This window comes from Leucoraja erinacea, chromosome 8 (genome assembly GCF_028641065.1).
Source record: "Leucoraja erinacea ecotype New England chromosome 8, Leri_hhj_1, whole genome shotgun sequence".
Lineage (NCBI taxonomy): Eukaryota > Metazoa > Chordata > Chondrichthyes > Rajiformes > Rajidae > Leucoraja > Leucoraja erinaceus.
Window position 1 is genome coordinate 72,650,639 of NC_073384.1, and position 20,355 is coordinate 72,670,993.

Genomic DNA, 20,355 nt, shown 5'->3' on the forward strand with positions numbered 1-20,355 from the left:
AGGAGATCGAAGGAGGTTGTCTTCTTTCTCCACTATTCGGTGTCCAATTTTCCCGAAGTTAGTCTTCAACATAGTCAAAAGAGGTCGAAGGAGGTCTTCCACATAGTCGAAGGAGGTCTTCAAGATGACACATTTTCAAACTCTCCTAAACTCTTCTAAACTTGCCAATTAGGTTGCCGCAGTGGGACAGCCCCTTAACAAAACACTACATCTATTTGTTTCTGCACGTCGGGTTGATTGCATTAGTCAAAACAGGGTGGATACGTGAAGGTTGCAATCTCCCGCCCAGGTAAAGCTGCTGCCTTTACAGCAAGTACAGTACCGGAGACCCGGGTTCGATCCTGACTGCGGGCGCTGTCTGTACGGAGTTTGTACGTTCTCCCCGTGACCTGCGTGGGTTTTCTCCAAGATCTTCGGTTTCCTCCCATGTTCCAAAGACGTACAGGTGTGTGGGTTAATTGGCTTGGTCTACAAGTAAAAATTGTCCCTAGAGGATATAGGATGGTGTTAATGTGCGGGGATCGCTGGTCGGCGTGGACTTGGTGGGCCGAACGGGCCTGTTTTCCGTGCTATATCTCTAAAACTACACTAAAGGCACACCAATGCTAATTTAGTCAGGCACATCTCTAATGCCCTTTGAAAAATCTCTACACAAGCATGCTGTCGGATTACATTGCAGCTTGTTTTGGGAACAGCTCTGCCTGAGACCACTAACAATGGCATGGTGTTGTGGATGTATCCCAATGCATCACACAGACCAGACTCCCCACCATTGGCTCCATCTACACTTTGCTACGCCTCAGGAAAAGCAACCAGCCTTGGCCCAGTCTGATTCATGTCAGGATGAAGGTACAAAAGCTTGAAAGCATGCACCACCAGACTGGCAAACAGCTTCTTTCCCTCGGTTGCTAGGCTTTTGAATGGTCCTTCCATAAGCTCGGGTGCTGTCCAATTCACATCTACTCCATTCCTTACATTGGATGTTGGTGCACTACAATGGTGAGAACAAAATCCTGCTCTCTATCTTCCCCTTTGCTCTGTTTGGTTGTGTTTATGTATATCTCCGTGGATTGTCACCTTGTCGTGGTGGAGAAGCTTGTGCCGTCCTGAGATCGATGCCTTGACCGGTAAGGTCAAGGGCGAGGTCTCTGACAAAGAGCAATCCAACCAAGACCTCAACGGAGGAACAGGCGGAGGACGATGGCTCACTTTAGTGGAGAGCCACAACAGCTGGGAAGGCGGATGAAGGCTGCAACAGAAAAGGGTCTCCGGTCGTCTTGGACTCCATGCCACTGGATCCTGACCTAGATCTGTCAAGGACCGTGTGGTGGCTGTCTGTGCACCAGTCTCCCCACGTTAAACAAAGTCACGCACAGGCGTCCTCAGGAGACGACAGTCATACCCGTTTCCAGTGACTGCCGATGATGATGAGTATTATCTGACTGATAGCATGCAAAACAAAGCTTTTCATTGTACATCAACACACGTGGCAATAATAAGACAAAACCTGAAGTTTGCCATTTTACCACCAAACTCGAATACAGCATTTTTTACATTGAGATATCTGTACTGCTCCTTCTCTGCCCTTGTAAACAGCTCCTTAATGCTTATAAACTTCTCAGTTTCTGCCTTTTTTTAATATCCATGTACCATGAAAATTGTTCCATTTGTTTTACTTTCAGAGATAGCGTGGAAATAGGCCCTTCAGCCCATCGAGTCTGCACTGACCAGTGATCACCCGTACACTTGTTCTATCCGACACACCAAGGACAATTTACAGAAACCGATTAACCTACAAACCTGGAATGTTGGAGGAAACGGGAGCATCCAGAGAAAACCCACATGGTCGCAAGGAGAACGTACAAACTCTATAAAGATAGCACCCATAGTCAGGATCGAAATTGGATCTCTGGTACTGTAAAGCCCCACTTTCCCGAGTTAAGACGAATTCTCCCGAGTTTCCCCCTTGATTTGAACTAGGAGAATGACGGTAATTGCCAGCCGTAGGTACTCGGGGCTATTTTTTTTACTCGTGGACATTTTTCAACATGCTGAAAAAACGTCCCGACTTACCTGATGCCCCGAATACCTACGGTTGGCATTACGAGCCACTACGAAATATCTACAGACTTGCTACGGACATCCTCCGAGTTTGAATCAAAGGGAAAACACGGAGAATTCGTGAGTAACTCGGGAAAGTGGAACGGGGCCTTAAAGCAGCTACACCGCCACTGTGCCACCCTGATTGTAAAGTTAGATTAATGCAAGAGATTGGCAAATTCCCACTGGACTATTTTTCAGTTATTTCGAGGAAGTCAGCTCCTTACCCATAGGGAACGCCACTGAGCCATTCTGTTGTGACTAAAGATATGGGAGAATTGCTGAGTTCATCTTTAGATTAGTTTCACATTATTATTTGTGGTGGCTTGGATCCAAGTTATTTGCGGGATTAACTAGTATTGACAATGCATGCTCCCTTATCAGAATTAAAATTCTCCGCATTCCATCATCATTTCCATAGGTCTAGCGCTGTACAAGTTACACTTTCATCCTGGCTTGTCCTTTGGGAAGATGTTAAGCTGGTCTTATTCTTTGGACCTGGCTGGCAATCTCCTGCCTGTTGTGTCTCCTGTCTGGGTGGAGATGCCAATGTTAGTTTAGTTTAGAGATACAGCACGGAAACAGGCCCTTCGTCCCACCGAGTCCGCACCGATCAGCGATCCCCGCACACTAACACTATCCTACACACACACTATGGACAATTTATGCTTCTACTTGGTCTAAAAAGCTGTATGTCTTTCGGAGTATGGGAGGAAACCAAAGATCTCGGAGAAAACGGGGAGAACGTACAAACTCCTTACAGACAGCACCCATAGTCAGGATCGAACCTGGGACTCTGGTGCTGCAAGTGCTGCAAGGCAGCGCTTGCCCCTCTGTTTGTGAATGATCCACGACAACACACATAGTGAAAGATCAATGTTTATTCCATAAGCAATCTGGAACATTTAAACTGCCAGCCATTCATATCCAGCTCGGCGTGGCTTGTGAGAGGCAGCTGCCCTTGTTAGTGTAAAGCGATGTAGTACTGTAATACCATGTAATGGGTGGCATGCATATATGTGTAGTGGAGATTATAAATGGCATGGATTAATAAGGGTTAATCTACAGTGCCGTGCTGCTCGTAGTCAATGAATTCATTCAGAAACCTCAATCTGTTTTAAATATTAAGGGTACAGAGGATATAAGGATAGAGCAGGAAAATGGATCTGGGACAGATGAGCTGATTAAGTTTGCAGTCCCAAAAATTGGTGGAAGATGTCAAAGGATACAACAGGGTATAGACCAGTTTAGTTTAGAGATACAGCAATGAAACATGTCCTTAGTCCCATTGCATGCAGCAGACCATCGATCACTCGTTCCATGTTATCCAACTTTCTCATCCACCCTGAAACTGGAGCAATTTACAGAGGCCAATTAACCTGCAGACTCACATCTCTTGGGGATGTGGGAGCAACCCCACTTGGTCACAGGGAGAAGGTGCAAACTCTACACAGACAGCACTGAGATGAAGATCGATCCTTGGTCTCTGGTGTTGTGAGGCAGCGGTTCCACCAGCTTTGCCACGGTGCTGCCCTTGGTTGAACATATGGCAGGAGAAATAGCAGATGGAGGCTTAGGCTGGACGAGTGGGAGATGTTATATTTTGGGTGTGAAATGCAAGGATGACACGCATTTTCGCAAAGCGTTTTTTTAGCGCTGCACGGTGGTGCAGCGGTAGAGTAGCTGCCTTACAGTGCCGGAGACCCAGGTTCGATCCTGTCTACGGGTCCTTGTCTGTACGGAGTTTGTACATTCTCCTCGTGGCTTGCGTGGGTTTTCTCCGAGATCTTCGGTTTCATCCCACACTTCAAAGACATACAGGTTTGTAGGTTTATTGGATTGGTATAAAGTTTGTCTCCAGTGTGTGTAGGATAGTGTAAATGTGCGGCCCATCAAGTCCATTCAATCTATCTCTGGTCTATCTCTCCCTTCTCCTGCCTTCTCCCCATTGCCCCTGACACCCATACTATTCCACCAAACTATCTGCACTGCCCACTGCCTCCAACAGTAAAAGTCCATAATACATTATTTTCCATATAATTAAAACCACCTCTCAGAGAGATAGACACCAATGTTGAAATCCACCATTGCATCTAGTGTGGCAGAGGATTTAGACCGTCACAGGAAAAAATGTTCCAATGAAGGCCTTAAAACGGACATGAAAGTCACGGTCTCCCAAGCAGCAGATTCTCCCACCCTCCTTGTATGCTTCAGTAACAGGGAATTGCTACAATCTGCACTCAAGCTCCAAAGAGGTGCAACTTAATTATCTCAGCGGAATCCCCCAAACCCATCGATGGCGACATTCTATTCCCAGAAATTGGACTGTGATTACACTCAACAATCCTTCATTTCCGTCACGTAGCTGAAACTCTGACTTTGGAAACAAGTGCTCTAGTCCAATCTCCATCGCAGCAAGGGAACGTTAGGTGAAGTGGGCGGTACGGTGGCGCAGCGGTAGAGTTGCTGCCTTACAGTGCCAGAGACCCGGGTTCGATCCTGACTACGGGTGCTTGTCTACGCGGAGTATGCACGTTCTCCCCTTGAACTGCGTGAGTTTTCTCCGAGAGCTTTGGTTTCCTCCCATGCTCCAAAGACGTACAGGTTTGTAGGTTGATTGGCTTGGTATTAATGTATATTGTCCCTAGTGTGTAGGATAGCATTAATGTGTGGTCGGTGTGGACTCAGTGGGCTGAAGGGCCTGTTTCCCTAAACTGAATCTCTAAACTGAGTCTCTAAACTGAACTAAATCTTTAAATTGGAGGAAATGAGTGGAGTCATGGGAGGTGGTGGAGAGTGTGAATCATCTGTGCATTCACTCTTTGTATTCCCCTCATGATCTATAAAATCACCCCTCAGCCTCCTGCGCTCCAAGGATTAACGTCCTAGCCTGCCCAACCTCTCCCTATAGCTCAGGCCCTCGAGTCCTGGCAACATCCAGGGACATCTTCTCTGCATTCTTTCCACCTTGAGGACATCCTTCTCATAGCAAGATGACCAAACTGAATACAATTCTCCATATGTGGCCTCACCAATGTCTTGTACAACTCTAACATAACATCCCAACTTCTATACACAATACCCTGAATGATGAAGGCCAATTTACTGAAAGCCTTCTTATTGTAACTCCCCTATCAAGTTCAAGTTCAAGTGAGTTTATTGTCATGTGTCCCTGTATAGGACTATGAAATACTTGCTTTGCTTCAGCACACAGAACATAGTAGGCATTTACTACAAAACAGATAAGTGTGTCCATATACCATAATATAAATATATACACACATGAATAAATAAACTGATAAAGTGCAAATAACAGAAAATGGGTTATTAATAATCAGAGTTTTGTCCGAGCCAGGTTTAATAGCCTGATAGCTGTGGGGAAGTAGCTATTCCTGAACCTGGTTGTTGCAGTCTTCAGGCACCTTCTACCTGAAGGTAGCAGGGAGATGAGTATGTGGCCAGGATGGTGTGGGTCTTTGATGATACTGTCAGCCTTTTTAAGACAGCGACTGTGATAGATCCCCTCGATGGAAGGAAGGTCAGAGCCGATGATGGACTGGGCAGTGTTTACTACTTTTTGTAGTCTTTTCCTCTCCAGGGCGCTCAAATTGCCGAACCAAGCCACGATGCAACCGGTCAGCATGCTCCCTACTGTGCACCTGTAGAAGTTAGAGAGAGTCTTCCTTGATAAACCGACTCTCCGTAATCTTCTCAGGAAGTAGATGCGCTGATGAGCTTTCTTGATAATTGCATTAGTGTTCTTGGACCAGGAGAGATCTTCAGAGATGTGCACGCCCAGGAATTTGAAGCTCTTGACCCTTTCAACCATTGATATAAATGGGGCTGTGGGTCCCCCTCCTACTCCTTCCAAAGTCTACAATCAGTTCCTTGGTTTTGTTGGTGTTGAGGGCCAGGTTATTGCGCTGGCACCATATGGACAGTTGCTCGATCTCTCTTCTGTACTCTGACTCATCCCCATCAGTGATATGTCCCCAACAGTGGTGTCGTTAGCGAACTTGATGATGGAGTTCGCACTGTGTCTGGCTACGCAGTCATGAGTATAGAGTGAGTACAGCAGGGGGCTGAGCACGCAGCCTTGAGGTGCTCCCGTGCTGATTGTTATCGAGGCTGACACATTTCCACCAATACGAACAGACTGTGGTCTGTGAATGAGGAAGTCGAGGATCCAATTGCAGAGGGATGCGCAGAGACCCAGTTCTGCGAGTTTGGTAACCAGCTTGGAGGGGATGATTGTGTTAAATGCCGAGCTATAATCGATGAATAACAGCCTGACATATGAGTTTTTGTTGTCCAAGTGGTCCAGAGTGGAGTGGAGGGCCAGTGAGATCACATCCACCATTGATCTGTTGTGGCGGTAAGCGAACTGCAGTGGGTCCAGGTTTTTGTCGAGGTAGGAGTTGATTTGCTCCATGATCAACCTCTCAAAGCACTTCATCACCACTGGCGTTAGTGCCACTGGTCGATAGTCATTGAGGCACGTCACCTTACTCCTCTTGGGCACCGGTATAATTGATGCCCTTTTAAAGCAGGTGGGGACCTGAGACCTCAGAAGTGAGAGGTTGAAAATGTCCGTAAAAACTCCAGCCAGTTGGTCCGCACAGGTTTTTAGAACACGACCGGGCATACCATCAGGTCCCGGTGCTTTTCAGGGGTTCTGCCTGTAATGCCACCTTCAGGAAACTATGTACCTAAACTCCCTTTGCTCTCCAACTCTTGACAAGGTCATCAGGGATAGGATAGGAATTAGGCTATTTGGCCCATCAAATCTACGCCAATCAATCGTGGCTGATCTATCTCTCCATCCTAACCCCATTCTCTGCCTTCTCCCCATAACCTCGGACACCCATACTAATCAAGAATCTATCTATCTCTGCTTTAAAAATATCCACTGACATGGCCTCCACAGCCTTCGGTGACAAAGAATCCCACCACCCTCTGACTAAATAAATTTCTCCTCATCTCCTTCCTAAAAGAATGTCCTTTAATTCTGAGGCGATGACCTCTAGTCCTAGACTCTCCCACTAGTGGAAACATCCTCTCCACATCCACTCTATCCAAGCCTTTCACTATACTGTATGTTTCAATGAGATCCCCCCTCATTGTACAGGTCCTACCATTCACTGTGAGGATCCTGCCTGGGTTTTACTTACAAACATGTAACCTCACAATTATCTGTATTGAACTCCATTAGTCATTCCTGAGCCACTTGCCCGGCTGATCAGGAACCTGCTGTAATTTTTGATAGCTAACTCCACCATTTATAATACCGCCCACTTTAGTGTCATCAGCAAACTTACTAATCATGTTGTGTACATTCGCAGCCAAATCGTTGATATAAACCACAAACAGCAATGCGCCCAGCACTGAACCCTGAGGCACACCACCAGTCACAGGTCTCCAGTCTGATAAACAACCTTCCACCCTGTGCATCCTTCCATTAAGCTAATCTTCCAACCAGTTGGATTGGTAAATGTAAAAATTGTCCCTAGTGGGTGTTGGACAGTGTTAATGTGCAGGGATCGCTGGTCGGCGCGGACCTGGTGGCCCCAAGGGCTCGTTTCCGCGCCGTATCTCTAAACTAAACGAAACAAAACTATACTAAACTAAACAGATTCCCAACATGAACTTTAAGTAAAGGCTCCAATTATTCCATTCAATCTGCATTCAGCAGCATAATGGGGAGATAGATTTACCTAAACATTGCACAGTCCAACAATCTTCCTGAAATAAATATAAAGATTTAAACTACATTTTGGCTAAATTCTGAAAAAAAAAACTGCGTAGATTTTGCGGAGGAATTCATTTGAGTAGTAAATCGTACTAAGTGTCATGTGGTGCACTGTACTTAAATGCATCATTGTGCTTTGATCATTGTGCAACAATACAGGACATATTGTGAAGCATTCTTGTGCAACCCAATATTTAAATAAATAGCAGAGAACCATGGATCCCAGTAAAATAAAGCAGAAGGATTGTGTAGGAAGGAACTGCAGATGCTGTTTTGGACTGGAGATAGACACAAAAAGCTGGAGTAATTCAGCGGGTCAGGCAGCATCTCTGGAAAATAAGAATGGGTGACGTTTTGGGTCGAGACCCTTCTTCAGAACTTTAAAACCGAACTGCTTCTATGCCTCTTAGAGGAGGGCTTGACTATCAAAGGTGTTACCCTTTAGTTGCAAAGTCATAGAGTGGTGCAGTGTGGAAACAGGCCCTTCAGCCCAACATGTCCCATCTACACTAGTCTCACCTACCTTTGCTTGGTCCATATTTCTCCAAACCTGTCCTATCCATCTAACTGTCCAATTGTTTCTTAAACGTTGGGATAGTCCCAGCCTCAACTACCTCCTCTGGCAGCTTGTTCCGTACAACCACCACCCTTTGTGTGAAAACGTTACCCCTCAGATTCCTATTAAATCTTTTCCCCGTCACCTTGAACCTATGGTCATCAATTCCCCTACTCTGGGCAAGAGCGAGCATCTACCTGATCAATTCCTCTCATGATTTTATACACCTCTATAAGATCACCCCTCATCCTCCTGCACTCCAAGGAATAGTGATCCAGCCTACGCAACCTCTCCCTATAGCTCACACCCTCTAGTCCTGGCAACATCCTCGTAAATCTTTTCTGAACCCTTTCAAACTTGACAATATCTTTCCTTTAACATGGTGCCCAGATGTGAACACAATATTCCAAATGCGGTCTCACCAACATCTTATACAACTGCAACATGACCTCCCAACCTCTATACTCAATACTCTGACTGATGAAGGCCAGTTAAATTGTGCTTCCAAAATCCTCATGTAACCATGAGAGTCACCTTATCCGGTCAGGGGGAGGGTGTCAACCCAAAATGACACCCACTGCTTATCTCCAGAGATGCTGCCTGCCCCGCTGAGTTACTCCAGCATGTCTGTCTGGTCAGTGTCTGTGAAAGTATGCTGTGTGATAATTATAACCATATAACCATATAACAATTACAGCACGGAAACAGGCCATCTCGGCCCTGCTGGTCCGTGCCGAACACTTCCTCTCACCAGGTCCCATCCACCTGCATTCAGACCGTAACCCTCCATTCCCTTCCTGTCCATATACCTATCCAATTTATTTTTAAATGATAAAATCGAACCTGCCTCCACCACTTCCACTGGAAGCTCATTCCACACAGCTACCACTCTCTGAGTAAAGAAATTCCCCCTCATGTCACCCCTAAACTTTTGTCCCTTAATTCTCAAATCATGTCCTCTTGTTTGAATCTTCCCTACTCTCAATGGAAAAAGCTTATCCACGTCAACTCTGTCTATCCCTCTCATCATTTTAAAGATCTCTATCAAGTCCCCCCTTAACCTTCTGCGCTCCAAAGAATAAAAACCTATCTTGTTCAACCTTTCTCTGTAACTTAGGTGCTGAAACCCAGGCAACATTCTAGTAAATCTCCGTACTCTCTCTATTTTGTTGACATCTTTCCTATAATTTGGCGACCAAAATTGTACACCATACTCCAGATTTGGTCTCACCAATGCCTTGTACAATTTTAACATTACATCCCAGCTTCTATACTCAATGCTCTGATTTATAAAGGCTAGCATACCAAAAGCTTTCTTTATCACCCTATCTGCATGAGATTCCAACTTCAGAGAACTATGCACAGTTATTCCTAGATCCCTCTGTTCTACTGCATTCCTCAATTCACTACCATTTACCATGTACGTCCTATTTTGATTTGTCCTGCCAAGATGTAGCACTTCACACTTATCAGCATTAAACTCCATCTGCCATCTTTCAGCCCACTCTTCCAAATGGCCCAAAATCTCTCTGTAGACCTTTGAAAATCTACTTCATTATCCACAACACCACCTATCTTAGTATCATCTGCATACTTACTAATCCAATTTACCACACCTTCATCCAGATCATTGATGTACATGCCAAACAACAGTGGACCCAACACAGATTCCTGATGTACCCCACTAGTCACTGGCCTCCAACCTGACAAACAGCCATCCACCATTACTCTCTGGTATCTCCCATTCAGCCACTGTTGAATCCATCTTGCTACTCCACTATTAATACCCAACAATTGAACCTTCTTAACTAACCTTCCATGTCATAACCACTGCGACCTTTTCCAGTGCGGTTCTGCCCCCTTCACCTTCACAAATCCCAGATGATTCCTGGCATTAATACTTCAAAGATAGACACAAAATGTGGAGTAACTCAGCGGGACAGGCAGCATCTCTGGAGAGAAGGAATGGGTGGCGTTTCAGGTCAAGCCCCTTCTTCAGACTGATGTCAGGGGAGTGGGCAGTAACTAGATAAGGAAATGTAAGGTGTGAAAACAGGACCAAGTGAATGGAGATCAAGGAAAATGTACAATAGATCATTGTTAACTGGGAGAAGGTAACAACAAAGCAAAGAGAGGTAAAATGTAGTCGGAGACAGTAAGACTGGTCGGAGAACTGGGAAGGGGGAGGGGATGGAGAGTGAGGGAAATCAAGGGCTACTTGAAGTTAGAGAAGTCAATGTTCATACCGCTGGGGTGTAAGCTACCCAAGCGAAATATGAGATGCCATTCGTACTTCGATGAACAATGAGAAATATGAGTTGCTAAACCTGTTGTATGAAAAGCCACAGAAAAATGTTTGCCGCCTCCAACAGGGACATTTCTGAATGTCTAATGACAAGTGGAGGTTGCCAGAGAGACCTCCAATTGCTATGCATGTACCACCAGCCAGTTGCACCACCAACAATGTATGAATTGCTTTCCAGTGTATACTGAGAGGCACCGGTGCAGAGACATGGTTCAAGCCAGCCACAGAACTTTTTAACACAAACTTAATGGAAATTAAGTTCTGCATTTTCGGAACAGATATTGTACACTGGGCAGCAGCAAAATAATTAGGTAATTACCGATGGGGAAGTAGAGACTCCAGGACACGTTACGACATGCTCCACAAATTCCATCTCTGCACAATGCTGAGGTTCTTAATAGCTTTTCTACTTCCTGATTTGCAACAGTGCATCAGAGATAACCACTCAGATTACCATGCGCCACGTGGTATGATGCACAATTCCCATGGCATTCGTAACGAGAAGTGGTTCATTAGTGGGTGATCACCAGCAAGGAGGCAGCTGCTTGACATGCAAGCTGAGCCTGAGCTATTTAGCGTTCTAGAGAACCCGAGTTTCTGTGTTCACTGAGTGGGCCTCCAAGTGACTTCCTCGTACCCGAATCAAACTACCTACGCTAAAACATGTTCAGTTTTCAGGAAGAACCATTACAGATGAAACCTTGCAACCACATTTTCTGGTGAGAGGACGCCATGTGGGGCATGAAGACCAGGCAACACTTCGAGGTGAATTTTAAATTTCATGCGACTGTGATTTAATGCGAGGGCTATATGTGCACGGAAGGGACTGCAGACGCTGGTTTACACTGAAGGTAGACACAAAATGCTGGAGTAACTCAGCTGGTCAGGCAGCATCTCTGGAGAGAAGGAATGGGTGACGTTTCAGGTCGAGCCTGTTCCCGCTGAGTTACTCCGCAAACATTTTGTGTTTATCTTCAGCGTGAAGCCCAGTTGCACCAAATAGTTTGGATTAATTGATGTAACTCGCAAGAGAACACCTGTTTGTAAATGTTTAAGAAGGAACTGCAGATGCTGGAAAATCGAAGGTAGACAGAAATACTGGAGAAATTCAACGGGTGAGGCAGCATCTATGGAGTGAAGGAAATTGGCAACGTTTCGGGTAGAAACGTTCGGGTTTGAAGAAGGCTTTCGACCTGAAATGTTGCCTATTTCCTCCGCTCCGTAGATGCTGCTGCACCCGCTGAGTTTCTCCAGCATTTTGTCTACCTGTTTTTAAATGTTTAAATACCTGTTCTGCTTTCCTGTGTTCCCAGTTTAATATTTAAAATAAACTGCAGCAGCTTATGCTCAGAGGATGTACATGTATTTGTGAAGTAAAACCCCTGTTTGTTTATTGCAACTTCTATATGGATGAGAAGGGAATGGAGGGTTATGGTATGAGTGCAGGCAGGTGGGACTAAGGGAAAAAAGTTGTTCGGCACGGACTTGTAGGGCCGAGATGGCCTGTTTCCGTGCTGTAATTGTTATATGGTTATATGGTTATATAGAGTTTCTTGTGTGGATTCATTGTTCTTCCCAGACTAATCCGACGTTAGATGCAGGAAGATTGTTCCCGATGTTGGGGAAGTCCAGAACAAGGGGTTACAGTTTAAGGATAAGGGGGAAATCGTTTAGGACCGAGATGAGAAAAAACATTTTTCACACAGAGAGTGGTGAATCTCTGGAATTCTCTGGCACAGAAGGTAGTTGAGGCCACAGTTCATTGGCTATATTTAAGATGGAGTTAGATGTGGCCCTTGTGGCTAAAGGGATCAGGGGGTATGGAGAGAAGGCAGGTACAGGATACTGAGTTGGATGATCAGCCATGATCATATTGAATTGCGGTGCAGGCTCGAAGGGCCGAATGGCCTAGTCCTGCACCTATTTTCTATGTTTCTATGTTTCTATGTTATGCTCTGCCAGTATCTGCCATCCGGTGATTGAGGCGCTGGCTACAAATGCCCAATTACCAATGATGCCAGGGGATTAGATTTACAATTTAATACAATGTCTTGATTTCCCAGGGCTATCTGAAGGGCATTAAATAATCCGAGATATCAGTGTGGCACGAAAATTGAGCAAGAAAAGAATGTTTTTAAAGTGTCTTCCCCTTCAATGATGTGAAAGTTATATTGTGTTGTTTTTAAAGTGTCTGCCCCGCGGGACCAGCATCTCTGGACAAAAGGAATATGTGACGTTTTGGGTCGAAACCCTTCTTCAGACTGAGAGTCAGGGGAAAGGGAAACGAGAGATCTAGACGGTGATGTGGAGAGATATTATGGTACTGGTATTATAATACTAGTACTGCTATAATACTACTGTAATACAATAATACTAATATTAGATATCTATTCCAATGCTCCAGAGATGTTGTCTGTCCCACTGAGTTACCCCAGCTTTTTGCGTCTATCTTAGGTTTAAACCAGCTTCTGCAGTTCCTTCCTACACATAAGCTTTTACCATGTTTCATTCTTTTGACGGTAACAAGATGTTGCCTTTCCAGTCCTAATAATATTTGTTAAATTCATGTGAACATATAAGTACATTAGTGAGACTATCCTTTCAGGCCAGTAAGAGGCAATGGTTGCATTCTGATTTTGAGAACAAGTCCTCAACTGTTTTGACTTGTCTTGAAGCCTACTGTTCAAATCAACTCAAGTGAGCATCAAGTGCATTTACTCATAGGTTTTAAGATTTTGTGATTCATGCATCCTAGACGACCTGAATATTTTTAATGGCAAATAATCAATTCATTCAGCAGATTGTCCTATCAGATAAAATAATATTGACATAGATATACCATAGATAGTTAACATAGATGAGTGTTTGATGGCACTGTCGAGGAAAGACGGCTCAAGTTGCGTGGGACCGGCTCCCGTGAAGTATTATGGCGCCTGGATCCGACGAGTACTTTCAGCTGAGCGGGGGTTTGCTCAGGCCCGCTGTCACCCTCCGCCTGCAGAGGGGGGGGCTCGGTCGACGGCAACCAGGTTCCAGACTCTCAACAAGTCCCGGTAGAAGCCGAGCATCCCCAGCAGGGCTAACGCCCACCATCGGAATCCACGTACCACCTTGAAGGCAATGGCCATGCTGGAAAAAGTGCGTCGCCAGCACGTGGCAGCTGGGAGGAGGCCCTGAGAACAAATATCTCTGCAGGGCCCTGAGGCGGAGAGCCGCCAACTTGGTGCAAATGCACACCAGCGACTGACCGCCCTCCTCGATCGGGGCCACTGCAGAGACCCAGTGCTTTCCGTTGCCCCAGAAGAAGTCCACCAACTCCTTGGTAACCAGGTTTTTGCAGGGTAACCAGAATCCCTGCATAGAGGAACCCCCAGCAGGCAACAACGCTCACCACCGGTGCAGGGTGTGGAGGAGGAGCCCGTACAGGACACGCCTCCCTGCGTCTCAGAGGGAGATGGAGGGTGTCGAGGAAAGGCGGCTCAAGTTGTGTGGAACCGGCTCCCGTGAAGGATTACGGTGCCTGGGTCCGACGAATGCTTCCAGTTGAGCGAGGGTTTGCTCAGCTGTAAGTACTCCACACGTTTGAGCCCCCCCCAACACCCGGTGAGGCGGGACAAGGACTGGCTGCTCTCACGCCTGGGCCGTCGCCCTCTGCCGGCAAGGGGGGGCCCGGTCGACGGCAACCAGGTTCCAGACTCTCAACAAGTCCCTGTAGAAGCCGGGCATCCCCAGCAGGACGGCACGGCTGACGCCCACCATTGGGTTCCACATACCACCTTGAAAGCAACGCCCCTGCTGGAAAAAATGCTTCGCAAGCACGTGCCATCTGAGAGGATGCCCTGAGTACAGGTATCTCTGCAAGGTCCTGAGGTGGAGAGACACCAACTGAGTGCACACCAGCGACTGACCGCCCTCCTCGATCGGGAGACTAAGGACCGCTGCAGATACCCAGTGCTTTCCGTTGCCCAAGAAGAAGTCCACCAACTCCTTGGTAACCAGCTTGAAGGGGATGACGGTATTGAACGCCGAGCTGTACTCTATAAACAACTTATGCATTTTTAATGTCCAAATAGTCCAGTGCAGAGTGGAGAGCCAGTGAGATTACATCCTCCATTGACCTGTTGTGGCAATAGTCAAACTGTAGTGGGTCGAGGTTTTTGTTGAGTTAGGAGTCGAAATGCACCATAACCAACCTCTTAAAGCACTTCATCACCACAGACGTCAGTGTCACTGGTCGATAGTCGTTGAGGCACGTCACCTTACTCTTCTTGGGCACCGGTAGTATTGATGATGCCCTCTTAAAGCAGGTGGGAACCTCAGACCTCATGTTGAAATGTCCGCAAAAATTCCAGCCAGTTGGTCCACGCAGGTTTTGAGAACTAGACCGGGCATGCCATCAGGTCCAGACGTGTTTCGAGGGTTCAACCACCTGAAGGATCTTCTGACGTTGGTCTCTGTAACTGACTGTAATACCATGGGGGCTCAGGAAGCCACATCAGTGTTGTCCCTATCAAAGCCTGCGTGGGTTTGATCCTGACTACAGGTGCTTGACTGTACGGCGTTTGCACCTTCTCCACGTGACCTGCCTGGGTTTTCTCTGAGATATCTGGTTTCCTCCCACACTCCGAAGACATACAGGTTTATAGGTTAATTGGCTTGGTATAAATGTAAAATTGTCCCTAGTGTGTGCAGGATAGTGTAAGGTCGGTGCGGACTCGGTGGGCCGAAGTCTAAATCCTGCAACTTCCACCCAACTGAAAAACAGCAGTTTCTTCAGTAATCACACACAGTGGGATTGGTGGGTTGCGGTGTGTGGGCATTGCTTATATTTGAAGGTTGTCCAAAAGTTAAGATTTTGAATGCTTGTCTCATAACTAGAGACTGATCCCACCTGATCAAATCTCAGTTGCAAAGCTTTTATTTATGTAGCCATGCCCCCTTGAAATAACACATAACGACATTGTTTTGTCTATATATTCAAGTCAGATATTTTGATTCCACAAAACTTCATTTTGAAATTAAATTTCCTTGGATTTTGTTACCAATATTGTGCACATTTTTTTTCTTGAGACTACAAACGCTCTCGTTCCCACATCTCTGAAACCTTAACCATTCAGCTTCCATGTGAGGTGACAGAGCTATTTGCATGGAGCTGTTTCACTGGTGTTTAAATCTGGTGAAACCACCCCTTCCACCTGCAGCCCTCTGCACTTGAACAGTTATTATTCTCCAAGCTTTTTCTTTAAACTCATTGGAAGTCTTGTCTTCCAAAGTCTTGTCTATCTTTCCCACAGAGGGAATTTCATACTTTGTTTCTGCTCCATTGGAATTTTGAAATAACTTGAATCAGAAAATAACTATCATTCTCTGCACAACCCTCCACTGGTCTCCAAAGGGCCTGTCCCACTTAGGAGATTTTTTCGGCGACTGTCATAGTCGTATCAGGTCGCCGAAAACCGTCGACTGGAATCCTCCCGCCCCCCGACGACAATGTCTACAACAACCTACCAACTAGTCGACGGCAAGCTACGGCAAGCTACCGACAACCGGAGATCCATTAGGACGCCCACCTACGACCATACCTACGACAACCTATGTCCACCCACGACAAGCTATGACAAGGTACGACCCTGTCGGCGACAACTGAAGACAATTCAGTCGCCGGCACCCTATTGCCGGTTGACGTAGGTAGTCGCCAATGGAATTCACCGAAGTCAGCACCGAAAACAACCCACATCATCCTGGCGGCAACCTACGACAAGGTAACTGTTGCCGACTGTCGCCGAAAAGATTTGAACATTTCAAAATCCAGCGGCGACCAGAAAAATGCTACAATTCTGTGGGTGACTGAGGAGACGACTCACGACCATACAGGCGACTCCCCGGCGACAACTCCTCGTCGCCTGTAATCGCCTAAAAAATAGCCTAAGTGGGAAAGGGACATTATTTTCCAACTTTTTACAGCTATCCTTACCAGGTTCCACTGCTGGCACCCATAATTTGTGAACTGGCCAACGACCTCTCCACCAGATCTTGCACTATTGCCGACCTGAAGAATGTTTCCTCAGCACTACCTCTGATCTTGAGTTGCATCACACTAACATCATTCGGAGGTGCATGTGATTGCACGTATCTTCTCATTGCTCACTTCATCGCTATTCATCAATGGCCTTCCCTTCCTAATCAGGGTACATGCAGGAAAAATGTTCCTGATGTTGGGGGAGTCCAGAACAAGGGGTCACACAGTTTAAGAATAAGTTGTAACTCATTTAGAACTGAGATGAGGAAAAACATTTTCACCCAGAGGGTTGTGAATCTGGAATTCTCTGCCAATTCACTGGATGGTTTTAAGAAAGTTAGATTTAGCTCTTGGGGCTAACGGAATCAAGTGATATGGGGAAAAACCCAGGAACGGGGTACTGATTTTGGATGATTAGTCATATTCAATGGCGGTGCTGGCTCGAAGGGCTGAATGTCCTACTCCTGCACCTGTTTTCTATGTTTCTTTGTTAACTTGTCAGAGCACTGTGTTAATACCTTCACAAGAAGGACGGCAGGAACTCTAGAAGGCAGCTCACCACCACTGTCTTAGGGGCAATTACACCGAGATATTAAAATCTGGCTTTGCCAGTTCTCTCTGATCTCAATAATGAACAAATAGGAAAGACACAGTAAAGGGCATGTCCCACGAGCATGCGGATGCATGCGGCAAGCGCGACTAAACTGGAAGCGGTGGCCGGGCGGAGGTCGAGTGATCCCATATGAATTGACGTGAAGTTCGAGCGAAGTCCGCGGGAAGTTTGCGCTAGGCGTACGGCGACAAGACGCTGTGTACGGCGTCAAGACGCTGTGTACAGCATCGAGACGCTGCACACGCCCGTCGAGGCAGTGCGTACGGCCTCAATGCTGCTGCGGGCCGGCAAGCCGTTGCCACGCGGAATTTTTGGACCGTGCCAGTTTTTCGGAGAACCGCACGATGTCGGGACCAGCTCCGCACAACTCCATACAGCTCCGCCGATCGGTGGGACCGGCCCCGCGAGGCCGTACGGCTTAAACGACCACGTCGCATGCGTGGGGGACAGGCCCTTTACTGTTAATATTAATTGTTATGAAACTCTGTTTTCTCCTAAACCCATGTACATCCCTAACTGTGATGATATTTATCCATGTGTAAATGGGCAACTACTGATATTGCCAGTTTAATTCATATCCAACAAAAAAAGTCTTCTCATCTCTCTCCTCATTCTTTAATGCCTGTCATAGACTCTAGCTCAAAGGATTACTTCCTAGTATATATCCCACCACAACCACCAAACAATCTTCCCTTTGGATTCAGTGCTTAGATGGTTGCATACATGGATCATCTTTAATCTGAACCAACCTACCCAGGGACCAGTCCTAAACTGCTATCCACATCATTGGTGACCCTTCGGACTATCCTTGATTGGATTTTGCTGGCTTTACCTTACACTAAACGTTATTCCCTTATCATGCATCTATACACCGCAAATGGCTCGATTGTGATCATGTATTGTCTTTCCACTGTACCTTGTGACAATAAACTAAACGGAACTAATCTTTCCTTCTAATTATAGCGTTTAAAATAAAAGGAACTGATCGCATTGCATCCAGGGAGAGCTATCTGAGTTGATTGGAACAGGGTTGTTTGCAGGAACAGGAATGTGGGGAGAAGGCAGGAGAATGGAGTTAGGAGGGAGAGATAGATCAGCCGTGAATGAATGGCAGAGTAGACCCGATGGGCCGAATGGCCTAATTCTGCTGCTATCACTTATGAACATCTTCATGGCTACAGTGAGAGCATATTGGAAACCTGCAGCCTCTCTCGCCCAGAGGGATGAGGGAGGTCCACACACAGTTGATACTACAAGCCTGGGTCTCCTTCCACATCACTGGCTCTATACCCCAGAGCTCCCCCTCAGGTGAGCCTGGTCTTGTGAGAGCAGCTTCAACAAAGCAATACAGTGATTTAAGATGATTTTCCACTTAAGGGATACAGTGATTAAGATTTAAGAGGACATAGGTTTAAGGTGAAGGGGACAAGATTTAATAGGAATCCGAGGGGTAACCTTTCCACACAAAGGGTGGTGGGCGTATGGAACAAGCTGCCAGGGGAGGTAGTTGAGGCTGGGACTATCGCAACGTTTAAGAAACAGTTAGAACGGTGCATGGATAGAAACATAGAAACATAGAAATTAGGTGCAGGAGTAGGCCATTCGGCCCTTCGAGCCTGCACCGCCATTCAATATGATCATGGCTGATCATCCAACTCAGTATCCCGTACCTGCCTTCTCTCCATACCCCCTGATCCCCTTAGCCACACAAGGGCCACATCTAACTCCCTCTTAAATATAGCCAATGAACTGGCCTCAACTACCCTCTGTGGCAGAGAGTTCCAGAGATTCACCACTCTCTGTGTGAAAAGAGCTCTGTGTGGATAGGACAGGTTTGGACCCATATGGACCAAGCGCAGACAAGTGGGATTAGTGTAGATGGGACATGTTGGCCATTGTGGACAAGTTGGGCCAAAGGGCCTGATTCCACACTGTATCACTATGACTCTATGACTGCCCCCAGAAGACTGGACCTTGTATTGGGAAATGGGTCTGGACATGTAACTGATGTTTCAGTGGAACACGATGTTGGGAACAGTGGTCACAACACATAAAATGGGCCGAATGGCCTAATTCTGCTCCTACCACTTATGACCTTATGGTCTTATCAGTCAGAACATCGAGTGTAAGAGTCAGGAAGTCATGTTGCAGCTGTATAGGTCATTGGTATGGCATCATTTGGAGTATTGTGCACAGTTCTGGTCCCCCTCTCTACAGGAAGGGTGTGGAGGCTTTGCAGAGAGTGCAGAAGAGGTTTGGTGGTCCATGGTGAAATGGAGAGCAGTATTTGGATCCCACCAGGTGGACTAACCTGGTGATAGCAGGGGATACGGGGAGAAGCACACCCTAATACACTGGAGGTAGACACAAAAAGCTGGAGTAACTCAGCGGGACAGGCAGCATCTCTGGTGAGAAGGAATGGGTGGCGTTTCGGGTTGAGACCCTTCTTCAGACTGAGTCAGGAGACAAAGTGATAGGGATGAGAGCAGTGAAGGAGAGATCGAAGAAGATCAGACTGAATTCTCAAAATTGATACGTTAGTATTTGAAATGAAAACCCATGAGTTCTTCATGCTTGTTATTTCGGACAAAGTATTAAGAGAATGACTTAGTACAGTACTTAGCCTCACCTTAATCAAAATAACATTGATCAAATTCTCAATCATTTAAGCTGAATGCTTTCATCTTACATGAATCTCCCCACCCATCAACTTCTGTGTCACCACCGTAATGTGAATATCCATTTTCTCTGCATAAAACAACATTAATACCCTGTACCACGGTACGAGTTCATTCCAAGAGCTCTCCCGAGTTTTTAAAAAATCAAACTCGTGGTAAGCACGGAGAATGAACGTAGCGGGTACGTCGGAGCTCGGGGACGTCTCTTAGCGGCTCGTAACGCTAACGGCAGGTATTCTGGAAGACTCGCTAATGGCAGGTAAGCACAGGAAGACTCGTGAAGATTTTTCAACATGTTGAAAAATGTCCACGAGAGCCCCGAGTACCAACGAGTG

At 46.3% G+C, this 20,355-nt stretch overlaps 1 protein-coding gene across 1 annotated transcript in view; it reads left to right on the forward strand.

Moving 5' to 3' along the window:
• The first annotated feature begins 7,788 nt into the window (after nucleotides 1-7,788).
• ipcef1 (interaction protein for cytohesin exchange factors 1) overlaps nucleotides 7,789-20,355 on the forward strand; it is a 134,463-nt gene continuing 121,896 nt past the window's right edge. The window contains exon 1 of the mRNA XM_055639982.1: nucleotides 7,789-11,475. Coding sequence (XP_055495957.1) covers nucleotides 11,443-11,475 — 33 coding nt within the window. The 5' untranslated portion in view covers nucleotides 7,789-11,442. The remainder of the gene's footprint in view (nucleotides 11,476-20,355) is intronic.